The 24,991-nt window shown below is 52.0% G+C and overlaps 9 protein-coding genes across 9 annotated transcripts; 4 read left to right on the forward strand and 5 right to left on the reverse strand.

Annotated features, from left to right (window-relative positions):
- Positions 1 to 47: 47 nt before the first annotated feature.
- On the reverse strand, positions 48 to 3,117 carry BO80DRAFT_392009 (N-alpha-acetyltransferase 35, NatC auxiliary subunit; the record flags this gene model as incomplete). The annotated part of the gene is made up of 8 exons (XM_025717201.1): positions 48 to 1,293; positions 1,347 to 1,445; positions 1,525 to 1,782; positions 1,835 to 2,293; positions 2,357 to 2,593; positions 2,667 to 2,807; positions 2,892 to 2,959; positions 3,051 to 3,117. The coding sequence occupies 8 exons, from the start codon at positions 3,115 to 3,117 to the stop codon at positions 343 to 345; spliced, it is 2,280 nt and encodes a 759-aa protein (XP_025570643.1). The 3' UTR covers positions 48 to 342.
- Positions 3,118 to 3,559: 442 nt separating this feature from the next.
- On the reverse strand, positions 3,560 to 3,940 carry BO80DRAFT_459058 (ATP synthase subunit epsilon family protein; the record flags this gene model as incomplete). Its single annotated transcript, XM_025722327.1, has 3 exons — positions 3,560 to 3,637; positions 3,720 to 3,834; positions 3,909 to 3,940. The coding sequence occupies 3 exons, from the start codon at positions 3,938 to 3,940 to the stop codon at positions 3,560 to 3,562; spliced, it is 225 nt and encodes a 74-aa protein (XP_025570644.1).
- Positions 3,941 to 5,241: 1,301 nt separating this feature from the next.
- On the forward strand, positions 5,242 to 6,517 carry BO80DRAFT_497078 (uncharacterized protein; the record flags this gene model as incomplete). The annotated part of the gene is made up of 2 exons (XM_025724059.1): positions 5,242 to 5,302; positions 5,373 to 6,517. The coding sequence occupies 2 exons, from the start codon at positions 5,242 to 5,244 to the stop codon at positions 6,449 to 6,451; spliced, it is 1,140 nt and encodes a 379-aa protein (XP_025570645.1). The 3' UTR covers positions 6,452 to 6,517.
- A 650-nt stretch (positions 6,518 to 7,167) lies between these two features.
- On the forward strand, positions 7,168 to 9,445 carry hsp60 (chaperone ATPase HSP60). The gene is made up of 3 exons (XM_025718203.1): positions 7,168 to 7,282; positions 7,365 to 7,506; positions 7,575 to 9,445. Exons 1-3 carry the CDS (start codon positions 7,175 to 7,177, stop codon positions 9,086 to 9,088), a joined length of 1,764 nt encoding a protein of 587 aa, XP_025570646.1. The 5' UTR covers positions 7,168 to 7,174; the 3' UTR covers positions 9,089 to 9,445.
- Positions 9,446 to 9,679: 234 nt separating this feature from the next.
- On the reverse strand, positions 9,680 to 13,603 carry BO80DRAFT_366606 (uncharacterized protein; the record flags this gene model as incomplete). The annotated part of the gene is made up of 10 exons (XM_025716252.1): positions 9,680 to 10,032; positions 10,102 to 10,205; positions 10,259 to 10,386; positions 10,448 to 10,816; positions 10,865 to 11,485; positions 11,608 to 11,776; positions 11,840 to 12,061; positions 12,122 to 13,215; positions 13,270 to 13,480; positions 13,545 to 13,603. The coding sequence occupies 10 exons, from the start codon at positions 13,601 to 13,603 to the stop codon at positions 9,680 to 9,682; spliced, it is 3,330 nt and encodes a 1,109-aa protein (XP_025570647.1).
- Positions 13,604 to 14,113: 510 nt separating this feature from the next.
- Positions 14,114 to 16,189, reverse strand: BO80DRAFT_230504 (putative mitochondrial carrier protein). The gene is made up of 2 exons (XM_025714459.1): positions 15,707 to 16,189; positions 14,114 to 15,652 (listed from the first exon to the last, which is right to left on the reverse strand). Exons 1-2 carry the CDS (start codon positions 15,948 to 15,950, stop codon positions 14,511 to 14,513), a joined length of 1,386 nt encoding a protein of 461 aa, XP_025570648.1. The 5' UTR covers positions 15,951 to 16,189; the 3' UTR covers positions 14,114 to 14,510.
- Positions 16,190 to 16,193: 4 nt separating this feature from the next.
- On the forward strand, positions 16,194 to 18,242 carry BO80DRAFT_392020 (putative F-box protein (Pof7)). Its single transcript, XM_025717202.1, has 2 exons — positions 16,194 to 16,828; positions 16,882 to 18,242. Exons 1-2 carry the CDS (start codon positions 16,442 to 16,444, stop codon positions 18,130 to 18,132), a joined length of 1,638 nt encoding a protein of 545 aa, XP_025570649.1. The 5' UTR covers positions 16,194 to 16,441; the 3' UTR covers positions 18,133 to 18,242.
- Positions 18,243 to 18,409: 167 nt separating this feature from the next.
- Positions 18,410 to 21,038, forward strand: BO80DRAFT_417017 (putative ATP-dependent RNA helicase (Hrh1)). Its single transcript, XM_025718204.1, has 2 exons — positions 18,410 to 20,587; positions 20,639 to 21,038. Exons 1-2 carry the CDS (start codon positions 18,467 to 18,469, stop codon positions 20,975 to 20,977), a joined length of 2,460 nt encoding a protein of 819 aa, XP_025570650.1. The 5' UTR covers positions 18,410 to 18,466; the 3' UTR covers positions 20,978 to 21,038.
- Positions 21,039 to 23,415: 2,377 nt separating this feature from the next.
- BO80DRAFT_230549 (alpha/beta fold hydrolase) lies at positions 23,416 to 24,586 on the reverse strand. Its single transcript, XM_025714460.1, has one exon. It carries the CDS (start codon positions 24,370 to 24,372, stop codon positions 23,509 to 23,511), a length of 864 nt encoding a protein of 287 aa, XP_025570651.1. The 5' UTR covers positions 24,373 to 24,586; the 3' UTR covers positions 23,416 to 23,508.
- Between the last annotated feature and the right edge of the window lie 405 nt (positions 24,587 to 24,991).

A 24,991-nucleotide genomic window follows, 5' to 3' on the forward strand; every position in this document is an offset into this window, starting at 1 on the left:
GCAAGCACGCCCACCGGTTCTTGCCAGATGCTTGATCGGTACGGAGTATATTATGCGTGACTTATATACATGACTTCATGATGCATCGGGTACTCCACACGGGTCGTCGGGGTCACAAGTAGGACGATCGGCTCGGGTGGGCATTGGGTGCTCAGCGTTGAGTTTCTATATCGGACTTGCTCTTCCCACCTACCCGGCTCGAGCCTCGTGGCCGGGGCTCCGACCTACAACGCGGGAAGCACGCGACACCTTGGTTCGCAACGGCTTGGTCGACCCGCCCCGTGATCGCGGCGAAAGAGCAGGGGTCGGCTGCTTATCAACACCTCAGATTGATGAAGCAACTCATGTCTTAGAGCCTACTGTGGCCGGTGAGACCTGCGGCACAACCCACCAGTCATGCCAACGGGCTTTGGAGCCAGTTTCCGGGATAGTCACCCGCAGATTTACGGACGGAGTGTGTGTACCCTCCTTGGGTCCAACCACGTTCGCGCGGGCTTTCAGCGCTTTCTTGACCGTCTCGATCGCAATGCTTGCACCTATGCAGGCGCGCATCGTGTCCTTCACATCGCGTTTCCAGTCTTCTTCGATAGCCGGCGTCGAGCTCTCTTCGCCCTCTGAATCCTGGACAAAGGCACCGTTTGCGAGGGTGGCTTCCCAGGCCTTTCGTGCTTCGGAGATGGCTTTAGTAGCACGTTCCAGGACGATTTCGTCGCTGTCCCCTTCAAGCACGGCTTCCCGGCGGTACTCATCGTACGGGACTAGTTCTGGCAAGGTGATTTGAAGAAAGGGTTTCATGCGAATTTCATAGCGCAATCGGTCGCTGGAGTATGCCTGGCCTGAAGAGGCTGTTGGCAGGACGCCATGGCGAGCAAGGAGCACGTACAGCGCGTGCAGGGAAATTGCGAATGCGTCAACGGCAACTATTTGCGTTGTTAGCTGTTCAAGGAGTCGGAGTGACTTTTGAAGGGCAGTGTGCCGCTCAAGAGCATCGCGTTTCTTCGCAGCCATTTCTGTGAGGTTCCGTTTGGCTGCAGCAACAGTGAACGTGCGGATCCGATCAATGTGGCCGAGGTGGGTAGAGCAGATGTGGGACAGGTACCAGTACATTCCAGGCAGTTCTTCGGGGGAGTAGATGGAAAGTTCAAATCCGAGCTGAAGGATGAGACGGAATTGGATTAGTTTGTGATGGTACGCCCAGCTGCTAAGAGGGTACGAATAAGTAGCGTCGCCGTTGGCGAGCATCAGTGGGGGCTCTTTGCTCAAGGTGCGGAGTTGCTCATCGAGTTCTTCAGCCTATGGAGGAGATTAGACCATACCTTACTAATTAGAACCCGCGAAGTACTCACCTCCATTTGTAAGTTGTCCCAATCGACAATAGTATGGCAGACAGTGCGCCGAATGCGACAGCGGTTTAAACAGGCGCTGCGGAACGTATCCGCGAAAGGCTGCGCCTGGAGTTAGCCTGGAGACATCTCGAAAGGGAAATGTACGCGAGGAGCAAAGACTAAGATACCGGAGGCATACCTGGGAGAAACGCTTCACAAAAGCATCCATCTGTTTGGCAATTTGAAAACGAGGGTCTGAAGGAACCTCGATTTCATCCATATTTGCTTCCAGGAGTATACTTGATGGCAAAACAAGCTCAGCAAGCTCATCGTATAGGAATTGTTTGACGGGGACGACTCCAAGTATCGTCATGTTGTTGACTATTAGTGTTTGAACGAGTGACCGGATATAGACTGATGGCTGGGGCTTCCGTGACAGCAAAGTCCATATAGTAACCTGAAATGGTGAGTAAGATACGGCTCCAGCAACCAAGGATGTGCCTTCGTACCTTGAAGTTGTAGGGTCCACGGTAATCAATGATTTCTTGAAGGTCAATTGCGTCCTGGCATAACCTTTTCAGATGCGCCAGCGCATCTTCAAAATTGATCTTCACCATTGGCCGTGGAGGAACCGTGCTGGCCAACTTTCGTTGAATTTTCCAACTAAATGAATCGGGCACTTCTGTTCCAAAAGAAGTCGATTGGGCCAAGTTGTCCAACTGAGACAGGCAATGCAAAAAGTGCTCCTTGGATCTGGTCTGGATTACTTCGACATCTTGCTCCAAGCCCTGTAGGAACTCGCGTCGGAAGAGCAGTCTGGTCCATATAGCTTCTCGCACCTTCTCATCCAACTTGCCCTTTTGTTCGTCAACCCAAGAGATCGCTCGGTCGAGAAGGTCGTAGAATGGCTCGGGTTCGAACTGTGACAACAGCGTGCGGTTATAAAGCTGGGTAACGAAGTCCTCTTCCTAAGATAAAAGGAAACTATCAGTTATTGCCATATTGTTAGAAGACGGTATGTTGGAACTAACCTCAAAATAGTATTCAGTAGCCACCCGCGCATGGACGAAATCACAACACTTGATCAGCGCAAGGCAATATGCACGCAATACAAGATGTACAATTGCTATTTCCTCGTTATTGTTCGCAAGGTGTCCACGAAAGAAATGGGCTTCTTCAAGAGACTTCGGCACCGGCCATAGGAGCTTGTCCAGGTAGAGGGATGTGAAGAGGGTCTGGGAAAGAGGGTGACCCATATGCCACGCCATCTGTCACGAGATAGATCATTAAGCATTGCTCAGATGTAGCGGCAGGTATCCGGGGAGGGAAATCTCCACCCACCTCATGACAGAGCAATCCATCCATGATACCAAGGACCTCTTCCGGTCCAAGCTCCCGCGTCAAATCGTAATCATCCTCCAATGCCTGCGCATGGTTTTCACCGGGACCTAGGTACCCACTGTCCATTTTCGAATCCATAATCTATACCGTCCAGAGAATATCAGCTTCTGGTTCAGTATCGGTCGCGGGGCGTGTCTCGTCAAAAACAATCGGGTCGCAACCGACCTCCAGCGCACCAACTGCCTCGAAAAGCGTAAAGTACTCATCTTTGACAAGCTGACCGGTTCTCAACTCTGAGGGTCCAAGACACGGCTAATTAGCGAGCAATTCAACCGGAACAGGTGTGCAGTGAAGAAGGGTGGAAGCAAAGAGAACCACGCTCACTTGAAGCAGCTGTCGTAAATTCATCGGTGATGTCGCGCGGGACCACAGACTGCGAAACCACCCGCATGGTTGGAACTCGGATGTCGTCGTTTGGCAGCATAAGAAATCTCGATCATCCGCAGCCAGCTGCCAGATTGCCGGGGTCAGGCTAGAATGGGTGTTGCTCCGACGGAGAAGACGTATGGAGGGAGGGAGAGAGCGGGCGAGGGGAGGCGGGGAGTCGGGCGGACAGGGCAAAACTTGCGGGAGCACCAGCCGCGCGGTGAAGCAGGCCGTCGAGCTCAGGAACCCACGCCCTTGGAGGGACAAGGCCTACATTGTAACAAGCGGGCTTACTAGCCAGCTAGAAGAATAGCAGGAAGAAATAGTCTTTTCTATTTATACCTGATCAAAGGGCCAGTATTGCTACAGAGATCCAGTCCTTTCCTGCGTAAGGCTTCCACCCGAGGTTTCGACATCTTCACCCAGAATACATCCTATGTCTCGTGTTCACAGTCGGCGTAAATCACTTATTTCGACTCGGCCTGGGCGGCAGCGGCCTCGTTGTTGGCCTGGGCGAGAGACTTGACTTCACCCTGCTTGCCGTTCTATATCCGGGACACTCGTCGTCAGCCAAACCGTCCTGACCCATTGAACTTGGTGGTAGAAGCTGGGCGCCTAGATACGAACCTCCCACTTAGCGAAACGCAAGTCCATGGTTCCACGGCGCTCAGCAGCAGCACGAGGACCGTCCTTGAGAGACCTGCGGACCGCGCGAGCGGCAACGGTCAGGTAGCGGTTGTAGCTGTAAAAGTCAACCGTGGAGTCAGTCGGGGTTCCAGGATAAGCGGAACGTTGAGGTTCGTGGGACAATCGTACGTGAGACCAGCGGCTTTCCAGGCGAATGCCATTTTGACGGTGTGATGTGGATGAGGATATTGGGTTCAGGGGAAAGATCACTTGCTGGGTTGCTTTGCAAACCGTCGAGTTCGGAGGTTCGGGAACTCGGGTCATGTGATACACGTGACTTGGCCGCAACCACAACCAATCGGAAACAATTGACGACCATCGAATGGATCAATGAATAGTCCAGGTTTAGCTATCGACTAAATCGTCCACTGTTTCGTGCTTCGAACCCATCTTGAAAGTCAAACAATCTACTGAGTGCTGCCCGTTGTTCCGTAAGGGACTGAATTCAATCAATCTATGCCGTAACAGCAGAGCTATGTTGTTCGAAAGCGGATATATATTTCCGGCTGCTCCCCAGAAATGATTCCGTAGAGAGCTTTGAGTTCGGTTTCGCCCATGTTACATAAAAATTTGTAGATCATGAAGCTTTTGAGGGACCAATTAGTTATGGACATGGAAGACAATGACAAAGCATCATTTCCGTAACTAACTAGTATTTCTAGGTTGTATCGTCGTGGGAGTCCCCCTCCCCAAAGTTGCCCCGGATAGGCGCAATGGGTGATCCAATGAGTGTGCTTGGATACTCCTCGATATAATGTACCGGAGAGCCCTCCTCTCCTCATACATTGGGTAAGAAGCTAAGTAGTAACCTTGCAATACAAGTCAGAGGAGCCTTTTTCCTTCTTCTTTCTAGCTCCAGCATCAAGATAGCATGTCTGCTCGTTGGTCAACATACGATGTATACCTAACAGGCCCGTGTGTATAAGCGGGTCAAAGATCTATGCCTGGCAATCGCAAGAAGAGTCTTGCATGGAGAGTCCTAGTATGTTTGATATGTTTGGATCACCATCACCATTTGATACCTGCGAGTAAACCTACCCAAGGCGGACAATTCTTGAGATGTCTCCGGAAGAAAGTGAGCCTGTCCCCCAGCGCGAATCTGGCCGCTCACCTCACCGTGCCTTTTCATCTCACCTTGGTCTCTACTTGCATCCCCTGATAGCCAATCTCTGCATGCCATCAAAAGTAAGTTAAGAAGGGTCCCATCCCATAAGCAACAGTGCCTAAAGCTATTTACTGTCCGCTTGGGGGGTCACTGATCGGCTACGGATCTGAGCGAAGGACCAAAGGCTTCACCTTATCCTTACCTCACACGCTTCCCACTGGCTGACCACTCTTATACATAGTTCTTTTACAGCCAAACCACCGGGCCAATTATGATCCTATAATCTGAGTCTGACAAATTATTTGAACCAGTACCTGCTCCAGGGACACCAGAGGCTCAGAATATAGTCGGCACAGAATGGGGCCCTCTCGGAAGACTTCCAATAGGCCCAAGAAGCGCACTTTGGTTCGCTGGGATGGTACATTCATCACCTCCGTTTAATATATCCTACTGTGGCGTACACTCGAACCAATGGCTAACTGGTGTAGAAAACTTGAACGAGCTCCTTCTGCTGACTGTTCAGTCCGTCTGCAATACGAACTCAATCAAGATTCCTTGGGCAGATGTCGCTAGAACCATGGGACATAACGTGACCGAGGGAGCGATTGTACAGCACCTTGCTAAGCTCCGCAGTCGTCGAGTTGCAGCAGAAAAAGCCGTTCCTCCTCCCCTCCGACGTGGTGGCGTTGGTGTGTCATGCAAACCGACAGCAGAATCGCCCGAAAGAAACCCACAAGAAGAAGGATCGAAGCGGGACAATACCCAGAACAAGGTCGGTAGGGGCGAGTCATGGAGTAAACACCAAGACCCGTCCTCGGATGTAGACTGGGTAGAGGAAAGAGCTGCTAGGACACGGAAGAAGTTCCCACAGAAGAAGAGATCCACAGTCCAAGCGGTGAAACGCCTTCCAGACCAGATTAAATATGAGAGTGACGATGATGACATGGACAGCAGTGTGGATGGCTCGAGCGATCTGTTACTTCCCGGTGCAAAGTTCCTCGAATACCCGAATGACATGGGGCAGCCTGAGACATCACCACCTGCCTCCGGCTCCGAATCTAAGAGAAGTAAGGTGGTGGTACTCAGATATCGACGTCATGCAATCAATGACGGTGTCGCTGTTTTTCATTCTCTGGATCTGGCCGTCGATCCGGTTAACGTCCGTGAGGACGTACCTTATCGTCAATATTACCAACAGCCTACTGATGACAATACTTATTCTGCCGAGAGCAATGCCCACTTCATGGACTTGTTGAACCAAGACTCGCCTATGGTCTTTGCGCCTGTAGGTAGCTCGTCCATGGGGGTGCCCTCACATGAGCATGGAGTGGTTTCTCCTGGCGATCTGTGGCAGAGTGGACTTGGTCATCCGTTTCCAAGCACCATGTATCCGGCATACCACAACACCGTTGATGTCACTGCTGCCAGTGATTCATTGGACTTCTCTCAGGAGATGTTTAACCGCCTTGCTGCCTTCGACCCTGAAAGCTTTCAGCACATGTCGAACAATTTTATGCAGATGGATGAAACGATCCACCACTTTCAAGTCTCCGACAACATGAAGTGAGCTACCGAAGGGGATGAGGCCTGTACCGAATCAAGGCCGTGAAAGCTATTCTTGACATATCTCTGCCATCTTGCATTTCTGGCTTCGGTTGCTTATTCCTCGCATCATCACATCCTGCAGGACCAGGGGTATTTTTTCTTCTCACATTCCTTCTATCTTCAAGCACACTGTCTCCTATCCATCTTAATAATGTCTTTACCTTTCAAGCAATTTAGTCAATTGAATAATGGAATGCTACCATGCTGAAGCCTTATAGTAAAGTCTATAAGGAAAAGGGCCGGAGATTACAGGAGACGGCTCTTAGGCTTGCATTATTGTGCGGCCCCATGAATGGCAAGGCAATGTTATTGACAATGAAAATTCAATCAGGATTTGGTGGTATTAACTGGTCCTCTCCAATAGACTGTAGATAGTCGGTGTACTCTGGCGGGCGGGTTGCCCCTTCCGACGACCCGAGGCCATTTCCTCGGATACCCGGCCCCACGTGACCTTCTAGGAGCTTCTGCCGCCAAGACAATCCGGGGATCGAGAATCGCCTGGAAAATTTTCGAGACTTTGGCTTCATCTCCATCCCCATCTCCATCTCTCCCTCCATCCTCTTTTCTTCTCCTTCTTCTCCCTCCGCACCTGTTCTTACTCTGGGAGTTCCGGTCGGGCCTACTCGATCTAATTGTGTCTTATTGCCCTCGTTTTCGTCCTCTTTTTTCACAAACCTCCTTCAAGATGCAACGAGCTCTCTCTTCCAGGACCTCCGTCCTGTCCGCCGCCTCCAAGCGTGCTTCTTTCCAGAGACCCTCCGTCAGCCTGCAGCAGCAGCGTTTTGCTCACAAGGTACGTCTTGCCTGTGCTCCTCATTGGGCTGCTTCCCGTAGCTCTCGATGACACAGCCGGGGAGCTTGCTTACACCCTCTAGGAGCTCAAGTTCGGTGTTGAGGCTCGTGCCCAGCTCCTCAAGGGTGTCGACACTCTTGCCAAGGCCGTCACCTCTACTCTCGGTCCCAAGGGTCGCAATGTCCTGATTGAGTCCTCCTACGGCTCCCCCAAGATCACCAAGGGTATGTAGCTTTCGTCCAGTCTATTCTCAATGCGGAGCTTCCGGAATCCTATATACTGACTACAATAGACGGTGTGAGCGTTGCCAAGGCCATTCAGCTCCAGGACAAGTTCGAAAACCTCGGTGCCCGTCTCCTCCAGGATGTCGCTTCCAAGACCAACGAACTCGCCGGTGATGGTACCACCACTGCCACCGTCCTTGCCCGTGCCATCTTCTCCGAGACCGTCAAGAACGTTGCTGCTGGATGCAACCCCATGGATCTCCGTCGCGGTATCCAGGCTGCCGTTGACGCTGTTGTCGACTACCTCCAGCAGAACAAGCGTGACATCACCACTGGTGAGGAGATTGCCCAGGTTGCCACCATCTCCGCCAACGGCGACACCCACGTCGGTAAGCTCATCTCCACCGCCATGGAGAGAGTCGGCAAGGAGGGTGTTATCACCGTCAAGGAGGGCAAGACCCTTGAGGATGAGCTTGAGGTCACCGAGGGTATGCGCTTCGACCGTGGATACACCTCCCCCTACTTCATCACCGACGCCAAGTCCCAGAAGGTTGAGTTCGAGAAGCCCTTGATCCTGCTTTCCGAGAAGAAGATCTCCGCCGTTCAGGACATCATCCCCGCCCTCGAGGCTTCTACCACTCTCCGCCGTCCTCTCGTCATCATTGCTGAGGACATTGAGGGTGAGGCTCTTGCTGTCTGCATCCTGAACAAGCTCCGTGGTCAGCTCCAGGTTGCCGCTGTCAAGGCCCCTGGCTTTGGTGACAACCGCAAGAGCATCCTCGGTGACCTTGCCGTTCTCACCAACGGTACTGTCTTCACCGATGAGCTTGACATCAAGCTCGAGAAGCTCACCCCCGACATGCTCGGTTCCACCGGCGCCATCACTATCACCAAGGAGGACACCATCATCCTGAACGGTGAGGGTAGCAAGGACAGCATTGCCCAGCGCTGCGAGCAGATCCGTGGTGTCATGGCTGACCCCACCACCTCCGAGTACGAGAAGGAGAAGCTCCAGGAGCGCCTGGCCAAGCTCTCTGGCGGTGTTGCCGTCATCAAGGTTGGTGGTGCTTCCGAGGTTGAGGTTGGTGAGAAGAAGGACCGTGTTGTCGACGCTCTCAACGCCACTCGCGCTGCTGTTGAGGAGGGTATCCTCCCCGGTGGTGGTACTGCCCTCCTGAAGGCCTCCGCCAACGGCCTTGACAACATCAAGGTCTCCAACTTCGACCAGCAGCTCGGTGTCAGCATCATCAAGAGCGCTATCACCCGCCCCGCCCGCACCATTGTTGAGAACGCTGGTCTTGAGGGCAGCGTCATTGTTGGCAAGCTCACCGATGAGTTCGCCAAGGACTTCAACCGCGGTTTCGACAGCTCCAAGGGTGAGTACGTTGACATGATCGCTACTGGTATTGTCGACCCCCTCAAGGTTGTCCGTACCTCCCTGGTTGATGCCAGCGGTGTTGCTTCCCTCCTCGGTACCACCGAGGTCGCCATCGTTGAGGCCCCTGAGGAGAAGGGACCTTCCCCTGCCGGTGGCATGCCTGGCATGGGTGGTATGGGCGGCATGGGCGGCGGCATGTTCTAAGCTAGTCCCCGCCTCGTATAGCCTTCCCCTCCTTGTTTCTGAAAGGATTCCCTTCGAGCGTCTTGTTGCATAGTACGGGCATGTCCTGATATGTTTTCTGTTGATTTCCAAATATCTCCTTTGTTTTTAATGTGTTACACGTCTTTGACCACCTAACTACCTCATTCCCGACTTCTCCTATTCCTCTACACCCTCTTCTCCGGCATCAGGTCGGGTTTTCTCCCTCATCATCTCCACTCCGTTATATTGGGCACAAAAAGTCTCAGGGAGTCCTGTGTATCATACCATGTACTTTATGTACTCCACGGCAGTTCGTCAGCTGTGGTGTTTGCGATTTCATTATATTAATTGTTCATGAACTGTGCTGTCTTCGTAGCTGTAAGAATATTGCTGATAGATGGACGGGCCTGCTTAAGACGAGGAACAAAGTGAACTCAGCGTACAATGCAGGGTCTATACTGTTGACATTCTACTTGTCCCATACCAAAACAAAAAAGTGTCTTCGATCTATAACCAATTGATCAAGTCCAGATAACGTGCCTACCTCCCTTCACTCATCCAGAAACACCATCTACACATCTCTATCTCCCTCTAAAACGCTCCCCTCTCCCTCCCCTTCTCCGCATACCGCTCCACCTCCACATCCCCCTCCCTCACCCCCGGACCCGCCACCACCATCTTATCCTCATGCTCTGTCCAAATATCCTCCTGTGACTCTCTCAGCGGATTCCGTCTATATCTATTCAAGCGGCCCTTCGTGCGTTCTGGTTTCCTGGCCGACGCTGCTGCCATCCTCCTCCACTGGAAAAGTAATGTAACTGGAGCGAGGAGAAAATCGGCGAGGATGTCTAGGATGAGCTTTTGAGCGCGCCAGAGAGTCTCGCGGAGACGTTCGTTGAAGGCGATTAAGAGGGCTATTACGATTATTGCGAAGGAGGCGGGGCCTGGGGTGTGGTTGGTGTGTTAGTGTATAGGTGGGGATTCGGGGATGATGGGGGAGGGAGGGAGTATACCTGCTATATAGAGCATCTCGCCTAGGGTGAGGTTTTCGGGGGTACCGCTCCATTCTCGGGCGTTGATGCCGAATAGGGAGGTGAAGAAGGAGAGGGGGAGGAAGCTGTTGCGTTGTGAGGGGATTGTCTGTGGGTGTTTGGGGCAAGGGGGACTGACATGATGGTGAAGATTGTGAAGACCATGACGGATCGCGATTGGTCCTGGGTCACTTCTGCTTCCCATCGGGCGAGGCGGGATTCGTCGACGCTGGCTTGCTTTTGTTTGAGATCGAGGAGGTTTTCGACCTAGGTTGAGCGTGCATGGGTTAGTTGGTGTTGTGGGTATGGTAGGCCTTGAGGGACGTACCGCTTTTTGGGCGAGAGTCGCGTTCTCTCGCATATCGAGGACCTGGCTGCGATACTCGTCGAGTCTAGAGAGGGCTGATTCGATGAATACTTTCCCGCAGCCTTTCTGTTCGAAGTAGCTGGTCATGGCTGTGACGGTGGCCGTTTGTTGCTCTAGGAGTTTAAGAATGGTTCCTAGCTCGTCTACAATATCCCGTAGCTCTAACAATGTAGAGAGGTCTTCCCGGTTTCGTCTGGCTACTTTGTTATCTCTCTCATCGCGTTCTGCAGCGGACATTGGTCTTCCTTCGGCGTTCTTGTTATAGTCTGCGGGGCGAGTGTTGAAGCCGCGGTTTCGAAAGCGTTTGAACGATTTGGTCACGATTTCGGTCTGCTATGGGTCAATACTTCCATATAGTAGAGAATTGAGGAGTCTTACTAGAATGCTGATGGATTCTTCGAATATCCGGAGTATCTGTAGGTCACGATGAAGTGTCCGGTCGAGAAGAACGGTGACTGCATGTAACACTATTAGGGAAGCAAGGTCGCCGGCTGTTTCGAACCGTCTCGCTAGGTCGCCGTTCAGCTCGTTATAAATGCTGTTGTAGAGGTTAGACTGCTCATAGAGCTTGCCCTCTGCCGTGGTAGCCTCCTGGTTAGGGAAAAATGTGACAACGGTCCTCTCGTCAACAATCCACAACCAGAGCTGGTCGACCATAAGGACCTTTCCGTCCATGAATGCATTCTTTGCCTCGGGTCGGTCCTCGGGTTGATCGGAAATCTTTATCTCATCGTTCAGATTAACCACCTTTTTCGTCCTCTTCCAGAGCATCTGATCGTCATCTCTGGCGACTGTCGATCGTAGGTTCGGATATCCGAACTGATCCAACGTCCTCCGTATGTGAATAGGGGGCTCGTTGCCAAGGTATTTCCAGATCAGCTTCGACTCGAGACTAGATTTGGAGATATCACTTGGCACTGGTCTGAATCGTCCTTGTCGTAATCGCTCTTCGACAACTTTACGCCGCTGGACTAGGTTCCAATAAGTATCCCAGTGGAGCTATACTGTCGTCAGTACTACAACTATAGACCTATGCCAGTCTTGAACTGAACGTACGTATGGAATCTAGCAAGAATGACGGAAATCAGTATCTTGCATGCCTCAAGAAGTTGCCGACTTACGTAGAGAGCCAACGTGGGGTCCTTATATCCTTCGATTACACCAGGATGTGAAGCCTTGTTTTGCTTGAAGTGAATGCAACTAGACCGTACGTAGCGCGCATGGGGTTCCAGATGACGAGCTCTGATGAGGTTTGAATACCAGTTTTCCTCATTGATAAACTTATCCAAGCTAACATGAAGAATGTTCGTCAGCGAAGGTACCAGATATGATGGAAGTTGGCCGACTACCTACAAAGCCTGTCTCTCTTGATCCTCACAAGCTTTGGAAAGTATGGGCGGTACCCATCCTGTGTGGGTATAAGGCACGTGGATCCAAAGAAGCTTCTCGCTGCCCGGCTCTGGCTGGTCAAATCGTGGAGCTCTTCGAGGCATCTCTGCCCTCTGCTCATCGGCGCTGTCTCTGGATGGTAGTGGAATTGGTAGGAAGCTCCTATATCTAGGTGGTAAACTCGACCTTCATTTGTCATAATCAATATTATATCAAGGTGAGGAGTGTAAGCTCTTTAATACTCACAGCAAGTTGCTCGCATCTGATTCTTGATTCTTTGTAACCTCTTCCTTATCTTCTTCTTGCGATGAGGCAGACCTCTGCACTTCTTCAGCGGAGTCTGACTGCACGTCGAAGTAGCCTTGACCGGTTGGCTCAGAAATATGAATCCTAGGGGATGCTTGGCCGAGAAAACTGCGACTTTCCTTGATTGAGGGCCGGTGGGGGAGTGCTTTAGGACTTGTAGATTCACTCGCATGTTTTGCTGTTGGATTAACTATGCCATCCATCGATGACCGAACCTGAGCAGACGTCGGCCTGCTATCAAAGCTGCTTATGGACGAGTCATCATAGATGCTAGATGGTATTCCGGCCGTTCTCTTTAGCCGCTCGCCCAAACATGACGAAGGTCCGCTTGTCAAGTACTCCTTAAGTGATGCTTTGGTTGACCAGAGTTTCAGGGGTGTTTCATCACTGATGCCTCGCGCGGTGTCTTCAAAAAAGCCACTAACCTGCACCATAACCTCTAAATCAACGTCCAAAGGAGCATCGGCCATTTTAGACAGATTGATGGCCGTAGAGACCGATGCTTGAAGCTCATTTATGAAGCTCGTCCTCGTTGTGAACTCCTGGCCCTTGAAACACGCAGTGCCAAGGTGATCGGTAGCTAAAGGAAGCTCTTTCTCATGCTCGAGGTCTAGAATACCCGACCGAATTGACGTAATGGGGACATGCATATCGACAGAGTCCCCGGTCTCTGAGTCGGTGATGCTGAGTGTCGAATCGACTGTCTCCAAGAAGGTCCAGATTTTGATATCTGCCGATATCGATCTGAATTGATTTGAGAGATGTAAAAGATAGGGATGTCTTGGTCTGAAGAGCTCTTGAAGTCCAGATGGGATGCGATGTTTGAGTCTCATCAAGCGCTGAATACTCCTGGTAAATTCAGGAGCCGACAGATAACTCGAGCCATGATGAGGAGTCGCGAGGAAAGCAACACCGTAGCAGCTCGACAGGATTGAACCAAGCTTGGATGTCAGCTGACTGGCTATTATAAGTGCGGCTTTAGCAACAAGGCCGCCGGTACTATGGCATATGAAGAAGATGGGGCGTCTTAGGCTCTGGACAGGATGTTAACGCCATCGATCGGCGAAGCAAAGCCGGCGAAAACTCACTGTCGCCTGCCTTTCCTCTATAAGCCATTTTAGCAACCTATGGGCTAAAGTCTCCAAGTCGTCTCGAGAGTCCAAGTGGCCATGGTCAGAAAGCAACACTCGGGCGTTGGGGATGTATCGTGTCAGGTCGGAAAGAAGCCACGGAGTTTGGGAATTCTCGTCAAGCCATGTCCTCCTGGGATCTGCGCCTATCGCTGGGACAGCCACGACACTGTAATTCTCAGTTCAACAGGTTTTATATGACGAGAAGCGTAGGGAAATGATGGAAATCTTACTCAACTGTGGTTCCGATGCAGAGAGGTTGTCCGCCGTTAATCTCGTTGTCGGCCGCCATTTTCCACGTCTCCTCCCATAAACACAGGAATCTGGAGACATGGTGTCTGAGGAAAGTGAAGGATGAGAGAAAAGTGGCCGGGGTATTGCTTTGACTGCGAGGGACAGACGAAGCACATCATCTGACACACACTCCACCCACGGCGGCAGGTGACTCTGCCTGGGAGGTCATGGCAGCCTTAGCCTGCTCCTTCAGCCTTACCTGGCAGCCCTTGCCAAGCGGGGGTTAGCATCTCACGGGATTTAGGTAGCAGGCCTTACAGAAAGCACATTCAATTAGCTCGGTTTAAATGAAGATCAGAGTAGACCCGGACAATTTGTTAGCTTACCAAACCATACTATCGATCGTGTCCAATCACAGGGCTCCCCCTGCATATGAAACCATCACAGCTCTCACCAATCACCCAAAAATCCGATGCAGTCAATCAAGCACGTATTCACCATAAAGCTCCGTCGGTATAAACTGGAGTGAAGATTTTGCTTGCTCTAAGAAGGTTATGAAGATCATAGATATACATGGTTTGGAAGACTTTTTATATCCGGAAAATAACAAAACCTCCCTCCCTTCTGGCCTCATGCGAGACCCAATATACAATCAGAACGCTGGATATAGAAGGAAAAGGCAGAAACAAGAAGATGCTCTGTAAGACGGAGCAAAGAAGAAGAGCAGAAGAGAAACTCTATAACAATGCGGTATCATCATACATCAATAAAACGCCGGGCGAAACGCACTGCACGCCGACTTTATCGCAATCAAACAATGATAATTAATAGAAGAAAGTGGAGAATGCATGCTGCTTAGATCAAGCTTCGGGTATTTCGGGTCTGCCTCTAAACAAGAACGCCGGTATGTGTCGAGCCATATCCAAGGAGATATGAACTATGTTCGGACTAAAGAGCGTCTCTGCTCACTCATCTGTAGAGCGACTTCTCTCGTTGACGTCTCGTGCCATCTTCTTTCCGAACTCGTAGGTTGAAATCATGATGGCGCAAGCTGGTGCTACCTTGAGGCAGCGTGCAACGCATCCGCGGAAAAGTCCTGCCGTGCCTTCCTCGCGGAAAATGTGCATCAAGAATTTCGGTAAGGGCAGCTGTTCAGGGTGAAGAGCTCCCTGCGCAGCAGTGCCTGCAGAAGAACCCGATCCATCACCCATGTGTCGGAAAATCTGTTGGCGAGTTTTTCCCACGTCGAACGGGGTGGTGACAAACGCTGCCAGAGATCCGGAGCTAGCGCCTGCAATGAAGCTGTCCAAAAAGGTCGGTGTGTCAAGGTCGTGTAGTTGTCGCTGGCTGGCAGATGAAAGCCCAGGCGGCAGAGAATGCGAGTAGGACTTCTTCCGACTGTCAATCAGATATTTCTTGATTTCTTCGTAGCACCACCAATAAAGCGCGGAGAAAGGCACATCGCGCCACATAGTAAGCGTCAGTCCTCTCCACAGCGAACTGTAACCTTCTGTCTGAGCCATCTGGTGTAGGCCTTCAAAAGTAGCCTTAAAATGCCCCGCACCGGTGCCAGGAGTGGCTTGTAGGCGCGTGCGGAACATTTCAATCGGACTGATAACCGACGCCGCTGCTGTTCTAGCAACTGAACCTGCGACTAACGGGGCGTAGGCGTCAGGGAAGAACCTCTTCACTAGACTCCTGTCATCGGTGCGCAGCCAGTCGTACCCAGAGAAATAGATGATGTTCGCCGGAATGCTCATTATTAAAGTAGGACTAAGCCCGCGCCAAAGTGTGAGCACGCCCTCGTTTCGAGCAATCTTCCGCAAGCCATCTAAGGTTGACGTGAACGTCCTGCGCTGGGTTTCTTCCACTGCACAGTCTGCCACCGATGTAGCCCCCAAGGCCCCCGTATCCGGTCCAAGCATGCATACCGGGGAATTCTGACCAATCCAGAAAACTTCTCGACAACAAGCGGTTACTCCAAGGTTTGGGGGAGCGTTCTTCAAGGTATTCTTCAAAGTATGGGTTGTGTGCGAGGTAAACGGTGAGGAATTCTTGACCAGCGACTGGGACTGCAGGCGAACCCGAACAACATCGAGAGGAGTGACTATGCAATGCTGTAAGTATCTTCTGCTTGGAATATACTCGCAGCTTCACCTACCTAGAATATTCGTTAAGAAACTACCGATAGTGGCTGAAACCATCCTTTGAGCGATCGAGACATCCTCCGTTTTCTGCGTGGCGCCCGGGACTGGGATCGAGCCCGTTCCAGAAGTAGCTGCCATGGTTGTTGTGTCTTTAGTCAAGGGCCATGACTCTGCTAGGTTCCCTTTTAGTCCAGCGCTGCTCAAACCGTCGGAGCGATATCGGTCCCCAGGCGCAAGATCAGTGCGGATCCCGGACATTCATTCGGCGGCGAAGGATAGACGAGAGTGGATGATGAGGATGCTGGGGAGCGCTTATGTGCCGCTGGTGTCGGATATCCCTGCCGTTGATGATTGCGTAGTCGTGGGATCTACAGCAGACGTCAGAGGGGGGAAGCAAATGCGTCAGAGAAAAAGAACGATCGGGACTCGGTGGTTGGCGGTGGCGCGTGGAGCCGAGCACCTTCGATGGAAGCCCCGGAGATAAGCATTCCTCACCTCTCGACCACCTTCCTGACCCCTGTCTGCCCAGTGATCGTTTAATCGCTTATCAATCGTGGAGAATTTTATGATGGAGTACTAAGATTGTACTTCTGTTTCTGATCTCCCTTTCTTTTTTGACGGCTCTGTCTATTGCCAGGCCATTCGCCGCCTGTCAGACCGGTCGCTGAGGTGCAGGTCCCGCCCGAGATAATTGCTTATCAATCGGAACCCCCGATCGCCGCCGCGGCCACTGCAACACCCTAGCGGCCATGGAAGACAACGCGGAGCTCGAGACTTTTCGACGCCAGTGGCGCGAGGAAGTTTCGCGCCGGACAAAGCCATCGAAACCAGAACCAGCTCACCCCAAGCTGTCCAGATCCTCCGCGGCCCCGTCGAGCCATTTCCCTCCTACCCGCCACGAGGCATCGGAGCGCAAAGATGAAGAGGAAGACGGAGGCGCAACATCGGTTGACCACGGCGAGATCGTTCATGGAGTTGGTCATCTGAGCCTAGGAGTGTCTGATGAGGATGCATTTCACTCGCGAGTACCTCGAAGCGAGCCCAAGTCGGCCTTGGAGCACTTTGAAAGAGCGGTCGAGAGGGAAGCCGAGGGAAGTCTGGGAGACAGTCTACACCACTACCGTAAAGCTTACCGGGTAAGGCACCTAAATTCTGCTGTGAAAGTCATTACTGACTTGTGTATGTGCAGCTAGATGCAGCGGTCGATAAAACATACCGAAACAAGCATTTCGCCTCGTTATGGAAGAAGACTGCGCAGACCCCAGCTTCCAGCGCATCAGCCGGCAGCGCCACGACAACGCAGCAACCCACAGATGAACCTACGATCCTGCCAACGCCTGAGCTCATCGCTTCGTTTGCCCATCTTCCTATCCCGCAGGCCGAACCAGTCATCGAGAATACCCCGCCTCCCCCATGTCCCATTGCGAAGGTCCCGTCCGAGGTTCTGGTCGAAATCTTACGGCATGTGGCTGTGATCGACCCGGCAGCATTCTGCCGAACGGCACTGGTTTGCAAACGTCTGGCGTATCACTTTGCAAACGAGCAGCACATCTGGAAGCGCCTTTGTCAGGGCTCCGAGTTCGGGTTCAAGGCCATGCATTATTCGTTCGCCTGTGATATCCACGGCATACCGGAATACACTTTGGGGCCTCGCTACACACCGTTTCCTCGGTCGATTCCCGTACAGATTCCCGAGCCATTGTCTTCGTGGGGTGAAGTGTTCCAGATGTTCCCTCGAATTCGGTTCACGGGTATCTACATTAGCACCGTCAATTACACCCGTCCAGGTGCCGCCTCGGTGTACCAGAACACCTCATGGAACAGTCCCATTCATATCGTGACCTATTATCGCTATCTACGCTTCTATCCGGATGGGACAGTCATTTACTTACTTAGCACAGTGGAGCCACTAGAGGTGGTCCCCTATATCAGCCAAGAAAACCTCAAGGCTGCGCGGGCAATCTCTCAGAAACAGCATCATCGTCAAGGGCCAGACGCCGCCTCAGCAGCTACCGATACCGTTCCCCCTGTCGCAATGGGGGCGCTGAAGCAGGCTCACCGAGGTCGCTGGCGCTTGGCCAAACCGGCCCCCGCCTCCGATTCGTCTGAAGAGGCTACACAGGGTGATATCATCTCCGAGTACGACTCGTTGCCAGTCAAGGCTCAATCGACGGGAGAACCTGACCCTCGTGATCTGGTCATTGAAACCGAGGGGGTGGGACCGAAGTATATGTACCTCCTACACCTCTCCCTTCGGTCCGTCTCAACACACAAACCTACTAACTCTAACATGACGCCACCCAACCCATCCAAAAACACCAAATTGGCTTGGAAGGGCTACTGGAGTTACAACAAGCTCACGGACGACTGGGCGGAATTCGGACTCAAGAACGATCGGGCCTTTGTTTTCCGACGAGTCCGTGGTTGGGGTATGCATTGAACATAGATCGGTAAACGGGCTATAGTAAATGTAGAATGGCATGAGCCATGCAATGAAGGCATAGATTAAAATTGAGTAAGACTTTTGGACAGACAGTTTCATAAGGTATCCAAAGACACTTAATTTACAGTACGAATCTCTCGCAACGAACAATCACTCAATGCAAAAGAACCCACATGAAGACTGCAATCGGCAACGGTCTAGCCAACAGCCGCCAAGCGTCTTATCGATAAGCATCTCAAAAAATTTCGGGGATCTCCAACTCCGCACCACAACTTGCGACATGACGTGACGACCACAATCTCCTATTCCTAATTCACTCCACACACTCAAAATGCCGGAGAGGGTCCGCACCGTCTTCGACGACGCCGGTGACGTCGTCCCTGTCACCGAAGCACCGCAACCCGAAAAGGTCGAGGATCCCGCCCCCGCAAAGCGAAAGACCCAAGGCAAGGAGGACGACCAGAAGCGGAAGAACAAGAAGCGCAAACACGACAACGGCATAACGAAGGCTGAGAAGCCAACGACAGAGGAGAAGGAGGTGCCTCCGGAACAGAATGGGGAGGTCTCGGACGACAAGCCCACGATCAAGAAGCCGAAGCAGCAGCAGCAACAACAACACAAGCTAGCGAAGGACGGGAAACGAAAAGACAAACCGAGCGCCAAGACGAATTTCACCCCCTTACGAGAAAAGGCACAGGCGTTGTACCAGCTTCGCAAGAACCTTCCGATTTTCCCACATGCCGATGAGATACGTGGGAATTTGCGCAAGAATGATGTGATGCTGTTGGTGGGTGAGACGGGTAGCGGAAAGAGTACGCAGATTCCACAGTTCTTGGTGACTGAGAAATGGTGTCGGTCGGTGAAGACGGTCGTGCAAGGGAGTGATGGGGTGGAGAAGGAGATTCCGGTGGGAGGGTGTATCGCTATCACTCAGCCTAGAAGGGTGGCGGCGATCTCTCTGGCTCGACGTGTGGCGGAGGAAATGGGGACTCCGTTGGGGAATTCCTCGCCAGCGAGCAAAGTTGGTTACTCGGTTCGGTTTGATACGTCGACGTCGCCGAGTACGCAGGTCAAGTTCTTGACTGAGGGAATGCTCTTGCAGGAGATGCTGCATGATCCGTGGTTGACCAAATACAGTGCGATTGTGGTGGATGAAGTGCACGAGCGTGGTGTCAATGTTGATCAGGTGCTGGGGTTCCTGAGGAACTTGGTCTCAGGGAAGCGGGAAGGACGTGGTGGAGTGCCCTTGAAGGTTGTGGTCATGAGTGCTACGGCAGATATGGAGAGCCTGATGGGGTTCTTCAAGGAGGGATTTCAAGGTCAACGCGCTATCAAGGCGGGTGTGAAGGAGGAGTCCAAGGATACAAATGGGGATTCTGCAGGCCAGAAGAGCGAGGATGATATCGCGGTGTGCCATATCAAGGGACGTCAGTTTCCAGTCAAAACGATCTACGCTCCAGAACCGGTGCATGACTTTGTTGATGCGGCTCTCAAGGTGATTTTCCAGATCCATTACAAGGAGCCATGCCCGGGAGATATCCTGGTCTTCCTGACCGGACAAGAGACCGTCGAAGCCTTGGAGAATCTGGTCAACGAGTATGCTACTGGAATGGACCCTGCGCTGCCCAAGATCCAAGTGCTCCCACTCTTTGCAGCGCTCCCTCAGGCAGCTCAGCAGCGAGTGTTCGTCCCGGCTCCGCCGCGGACGCGCAAAATCATCTTGGCCACGAACATTGCAGAAACCTCCGTGACGGTCTCGGGTGTGCGGTTTGTGGTGGACTGCGGAAAGGCCAAGATCAAGCAGTTCCGTTCGCGCCTCGGGCTGGATTCGTTGCTGGTCAAACCCATCTCCAAATCGGCTGCGATTCAGCGTAAGGGTCGTGCTGGTCGTGAAGCACCTGGCCAGTGTTATCGACTATATACTGAGAAGGACTACTTGGCTTTGGACGAGGTCAATACCCCGGAGATCCTGAGATGTGATATCAGTTCCGCTCTGCTCAACATGAAGGCCCGCGGTGTTGACGACATTATGGGCTTTCCCTTCCTGACACGGCCTCCGCGGGAGGCATTGGAGAAGGCGTTGCTCCAGCTCTTGAGCATCGAAGCTCTGGAAGAGACGGGAAAGATCAGCGCGATCGGAATGCACATCGCCAAGCTGCCTCTCACGCCGACGCTCGGTCGCGTGCTCCTGGCAGCTTCGGAATATGGACCGGATTGTCTGTTGGACGTGATTGATATCATCTCCTGTCTCAGTGTGGAGAACATCTTTTTAAACACTACGTCGGAGGAGAAGAAGGAGGAAGCTGAAGTCGCGCGACGGGATCTCTACCGGAGAGAGGGCGATCACCTCACCATGCTTTCTACTGTGCAAGCCTACGCAGCCGAGAATACAGACCGGAAAGCATGGGCAGAGAGACACCTGGTGTCTCACCGGGCCATGCAGTCCGTTATGGTAAGCGCATCTACTCATTATCGCGAACTTTGCCAACCACAATCACTACAGGATGTCCGCAGACAACTCACGACCCAATGCCGCCAAGCCAAGCTCCTCCCCAACGACACCCGAGGCTCGTCTGCAAATCCCGTTCGAGACCCATCACCCGTCCACATCTTGAAGAGTTTCCTCCGCGGATTTTCCACCAACACAGCGCGCCTAGTCCCGGACGGCAGCTATCGCACCGTCGTGGGCAACCAGACGGTAGCAATCCACCCGTCGAGCGTGCTCTTCGGCAAGAAGGTCGAAGCCATCATGTACAACGAATTCGTCTTCACGAACCGCAGTTACGCCCGGGGAGTGAGTGCGGTACAGATGGATTGGGTGGGCGAGGCACTAGCCGGGTAGACTTATCGATGAACCGTTTCGTGCCGCTGTTGTAGATATACAGATAGACTATACCCATACCAATACCCATACTAGAGCGTGCGTGCATGACAGATAAGACAGGTCCTACACCTAAATCAGTAGACGCGGTGAAACCCGCGCAGAAACACCCACCTAATCCTCTACCAAATACCACTATCAACCCTTCCCACCCACGGAGTCCCCTCCAAATGAAGTAACAATATCCAAATTACTACACATTAGCATACCAATCTCACCCAATCCCCGGTCAAGTACCAACACCTAGATAATCCCACCTAACCATCCCAACAAACATACAATTTTAGACTCTAATCACGACACAGATAAGCCTTATTCAAAGCGTCCCGCAAACCCACCCCTCCGCTCCACACACTTCCACCTATTTACCCGTGTCACTCCATTATACGGAGTACTATGATGGCAGATAGATACGGCCTACCGTGCTATCAACCCCGGGTAAATATTCAAACGGTGACGGTTTCCCGCTGATCTACATGATTCGAGTGCCATGACTCGTGCATCAACTTACTTTTTTTTACCCGTTCTTGGGATAGCGCAGGGTTTAGTACTCCGTAAAGTAAAGTGGAAATCAATCCTAGCTAACATGATCCTCACCTACGTAGCTACTACCTACCTATTTGCTGTAGATGGGACAGGTTAGGTTAGGTACATACCGGCCTCTCTTGGCATGCAGATATCCCTATGCTAAAACCAAATGTCTCTCCTGAATAAATGCAAAGGAAGTAGTGAGGAGTGAGGAGTGAGTAGTGAGTAAGCGGAAATATGCTTAGTCTAGTGCTCATACGAGTAGTCTCGGAATGGTGGAACATCTCCGATAGGTCAGCTAGTAGTAAAACTCGACAAACTGTCAGTTAGTAGTTAGAATCGAGACTTCCGCCTTAGCTTTTCTGGATTAGTGGGATTGGAATATGTAGTTACTGGGTAGTGGGATTCCAAACTAAGCTATCATAATAAATGCTGCCTAAATCCTCTTCAGTTCTATATTACAGAAGATGGATGGATGGGGGAGGTGTGTGAGGACCTTCCTCACTGAGATAGTACATTTCCTTAGGAGATGCAGCACGCACCCGTTAGGGATTAGTTAGGGTGAGGTGCAGATTAACCTAATCTATATAATACCCTTTTATACTACCAATACTATACGGCACATCATATACTCCATAGTGATAAGTACATCTCCTCGGACATCGAGGCTAGAACAGGACGAAAGTCGGCCCAACCCGGCCGGAATATCTCCCGCTAGGGAAAATACTGACAAATCTCATCGACTTGGGCTGGATATTGGGCTACTACAGGTCTGGCCATGAGACAAGCTAATGTGAATTGAATCCTTTGTTAGGTAACTCAGGAAAGAGAAATATAGTGAGGCATGTCTAGAACGATCTCATGTCTCACATTCCTCAATCTAGAAATCGGGGGGGGGGGGGGAGAATTACCCTCTGTGGCCTCTCGATCACAAGATGAAGGCACAAGGATGGTAGGATATTCGTATTCTTACTTGACATTGATATTTATATTAACTATGTGGGATAATGCTCAACTAAACCCGCCTGGTCCAAGCGCCCCCAACACAACCACACAGCACACTGACACACTGCCACACGAGTCACGGCACCCACAACCATACCCAGAACCGACCAGGGGAATACTACATAGTACTAACTAACAAGATAGCCTAAAGTCCAAACGAGTAAGACAATAAGCAGCCCCATAACGGGATCCTGTCCGTTCGCCGAAACGTCAACCGGTGGGTACATACCGATGTATTCTGGTACTCCGTACGGAGTACACAGTACGGAATAAGTGTTCTAACAGACGCTTGTTATTTGCAATACAGAGGTACCGAGGGACGTAAACGACCTAGTATAGTGTAGGATACTAGTATCGTCCATCCGATGGAGGCAATCAACAGTCTAAATGGACAGCTAACCCACTCCGGCAAGTCCCCAAGGCCGTGCCACTGCCATCCATTCCGCGGAGCACGTGCCTGGTTACTACTTTCGTAGAGGACGAGCAGAGATCGTTAGTGCCGTTGCGGCCCCACTGGTGGGTGCGTTTGTGCTGGCCATGGGGAAGATACGCGTCAGTCATGGGGGTCTAGATTGATCTCAGTTGACTGGGGGTATGTTCTTGGTTTGCTGGGTTGAGGATGGATTGAGATGGTGATGTTGAGTAGGGTGAGGTTGACGATACTACATAGTATGTACGAGATAGTAGAATCAAAATGATAGAGATAGGTAGAATGGGAGGTTGGTCCGCAGTAATAGATGCTCCACTCGCTGCGACAAGTGCTTAACCTCGCGCCGAGCACTTTAACTTTACCGAGGAGCCTAGAGGGGGTCCGCGGGACTCCGGAGAGTGACTGTTCTCCGGACCCTGGAGGACCACACACGCCAATCAGAGGAACAAGAAAGAAATCACATTGGTCTATCTATTGAACTATTCATTAAGTGTCGTAACAATTACTAACTAGCTAGCAGCATCCATGGCTAGAAACTCCCGCCACTCGCACTACTGTTACTGCTAGTCGCGAAACTGCAGTCTCGAAAAAACCCCTCAATGCGCTTAAACATCTTCGCCGAATTGGAATACATCGGAAAGTGCCCGCTCATGGGGATGCGTGCTAATTCCACCCCGTTCTTCTCCAGCTGGTCCAGAAACGTCGCCTCGCAGTTCTGGTCCCCGTACATGTACATCAGCGGGCAGGATAATCGCACAAAGCGCCCTAGGAGGTTCTTCCAGGACAGCTGGACGGTGGAGGTGACAATGGGTTTGACGGCGTCGGGACGAACGCGCGAGCGGAGTAATGAGGCGTAGAGGGAGTGTGAGTAGCCCGGCGTCGAGTTGACGTAGGCAATGAGTTTCTCGAGGTCGTCTTCGGGGGAGGTGGATTTGAGGAGGTCGTTATACAGGGTTCGCGAGAAGAAGCAGTTGTCGTGAGAGAGAGTGCCTTCGATGTTGATAAAGGCGAGGAGTTGCTGCGTGCGGGGGAGCATGGTGGCCAGCATGAGCGCTGTCAGGGCCCCGGTGGAGTGCCCGATAAGGTAGAAGCTGGTGATGTGGTAGTGCGCGAGCACTGCTTGGGCCGTGGCCACAAGGAAGGGGATGGTCAGGTCGCTGCTGGGACCATAGTGCTCCGAGGCGCCGCAGCCGGGGGCATCATAGGCGATGACAGTATGGTCGCGCAAGGAAGGAAGGTAGATGAGGTCGTGGAGGTCTTCTTTGCACGAGCCAAAGCCGTGGAGGAAGAGGATGGCGGGTTTCGGGCCGGGACGGTAAAGGGTGGAGAGCCTGAGAGGGTGACTGTTGACCGTCAAAGAGAGGGTCGAGAGAATTGGACTTTCGGTGGCCATGGTGTGGGAGAGGATGGGAATAATTTGCTCTGTGCTGTTCCCAGAGGACGGGCAGGCACCGGCTTATATGGACGTATCTGCTGGACCTGGTACCCCTGCTCTTCCGCGTATAGGTCAAAGAGATACATCCGATGAGCGATGGGTGGATCGTTCAGCCTTCGATTAGCGCATCTGCTAACTGCAAGCTAACTGTACCCTCGGCTCTGACTCGTTAGGCGATGCCGACAGAGATGAGATGTCATCTGGCAGGGGGAAGATGGGGGTGCGGTTACGGAACCCGCCGAGGTCGTGGTGATTCATAATTGATATGACAAAGTGGGAACCGTATAGCTTCAAAGGTTCAGATGGCGGCAGGCAGCAAGTGGGGGCGTGAATATACAGTAGTGGCCCGTGGCAATGCACGCCCGGCAGATGTGCCCAAAGGATCGATTAAACCCAGCACGGATTGTCGCCTCGTGGTGAGGCGGCACAGTTTCGTCCTAGTCGTCGGTTGAGGTGACTACTATGTAGTATGTAAGTAGTATGTACATCTCCAAAAAATGCAAAGAAAAATATGCAGTTCAAATCCCCGGTGAAATGCAGGTTTGCCCCTCTACAGACGCCGACGCATGCACCTTTC

The sequence above is a fragment of the Aspergillus ibericus genome (assembly GCF_003184845.1).
Source record: "Aspergillus ibericus CBS 121593 unplaced genomic scaffold BO80scaffold_59, whole genome shotgun sequence".
Classification (NCBI taxonomy): Eukaryota; Fungi; Ascomycota; class Eurotiomycetes; order Eurotiales; family Aspergillaceae; genus Aspergillus; species Aspergillus ibericus.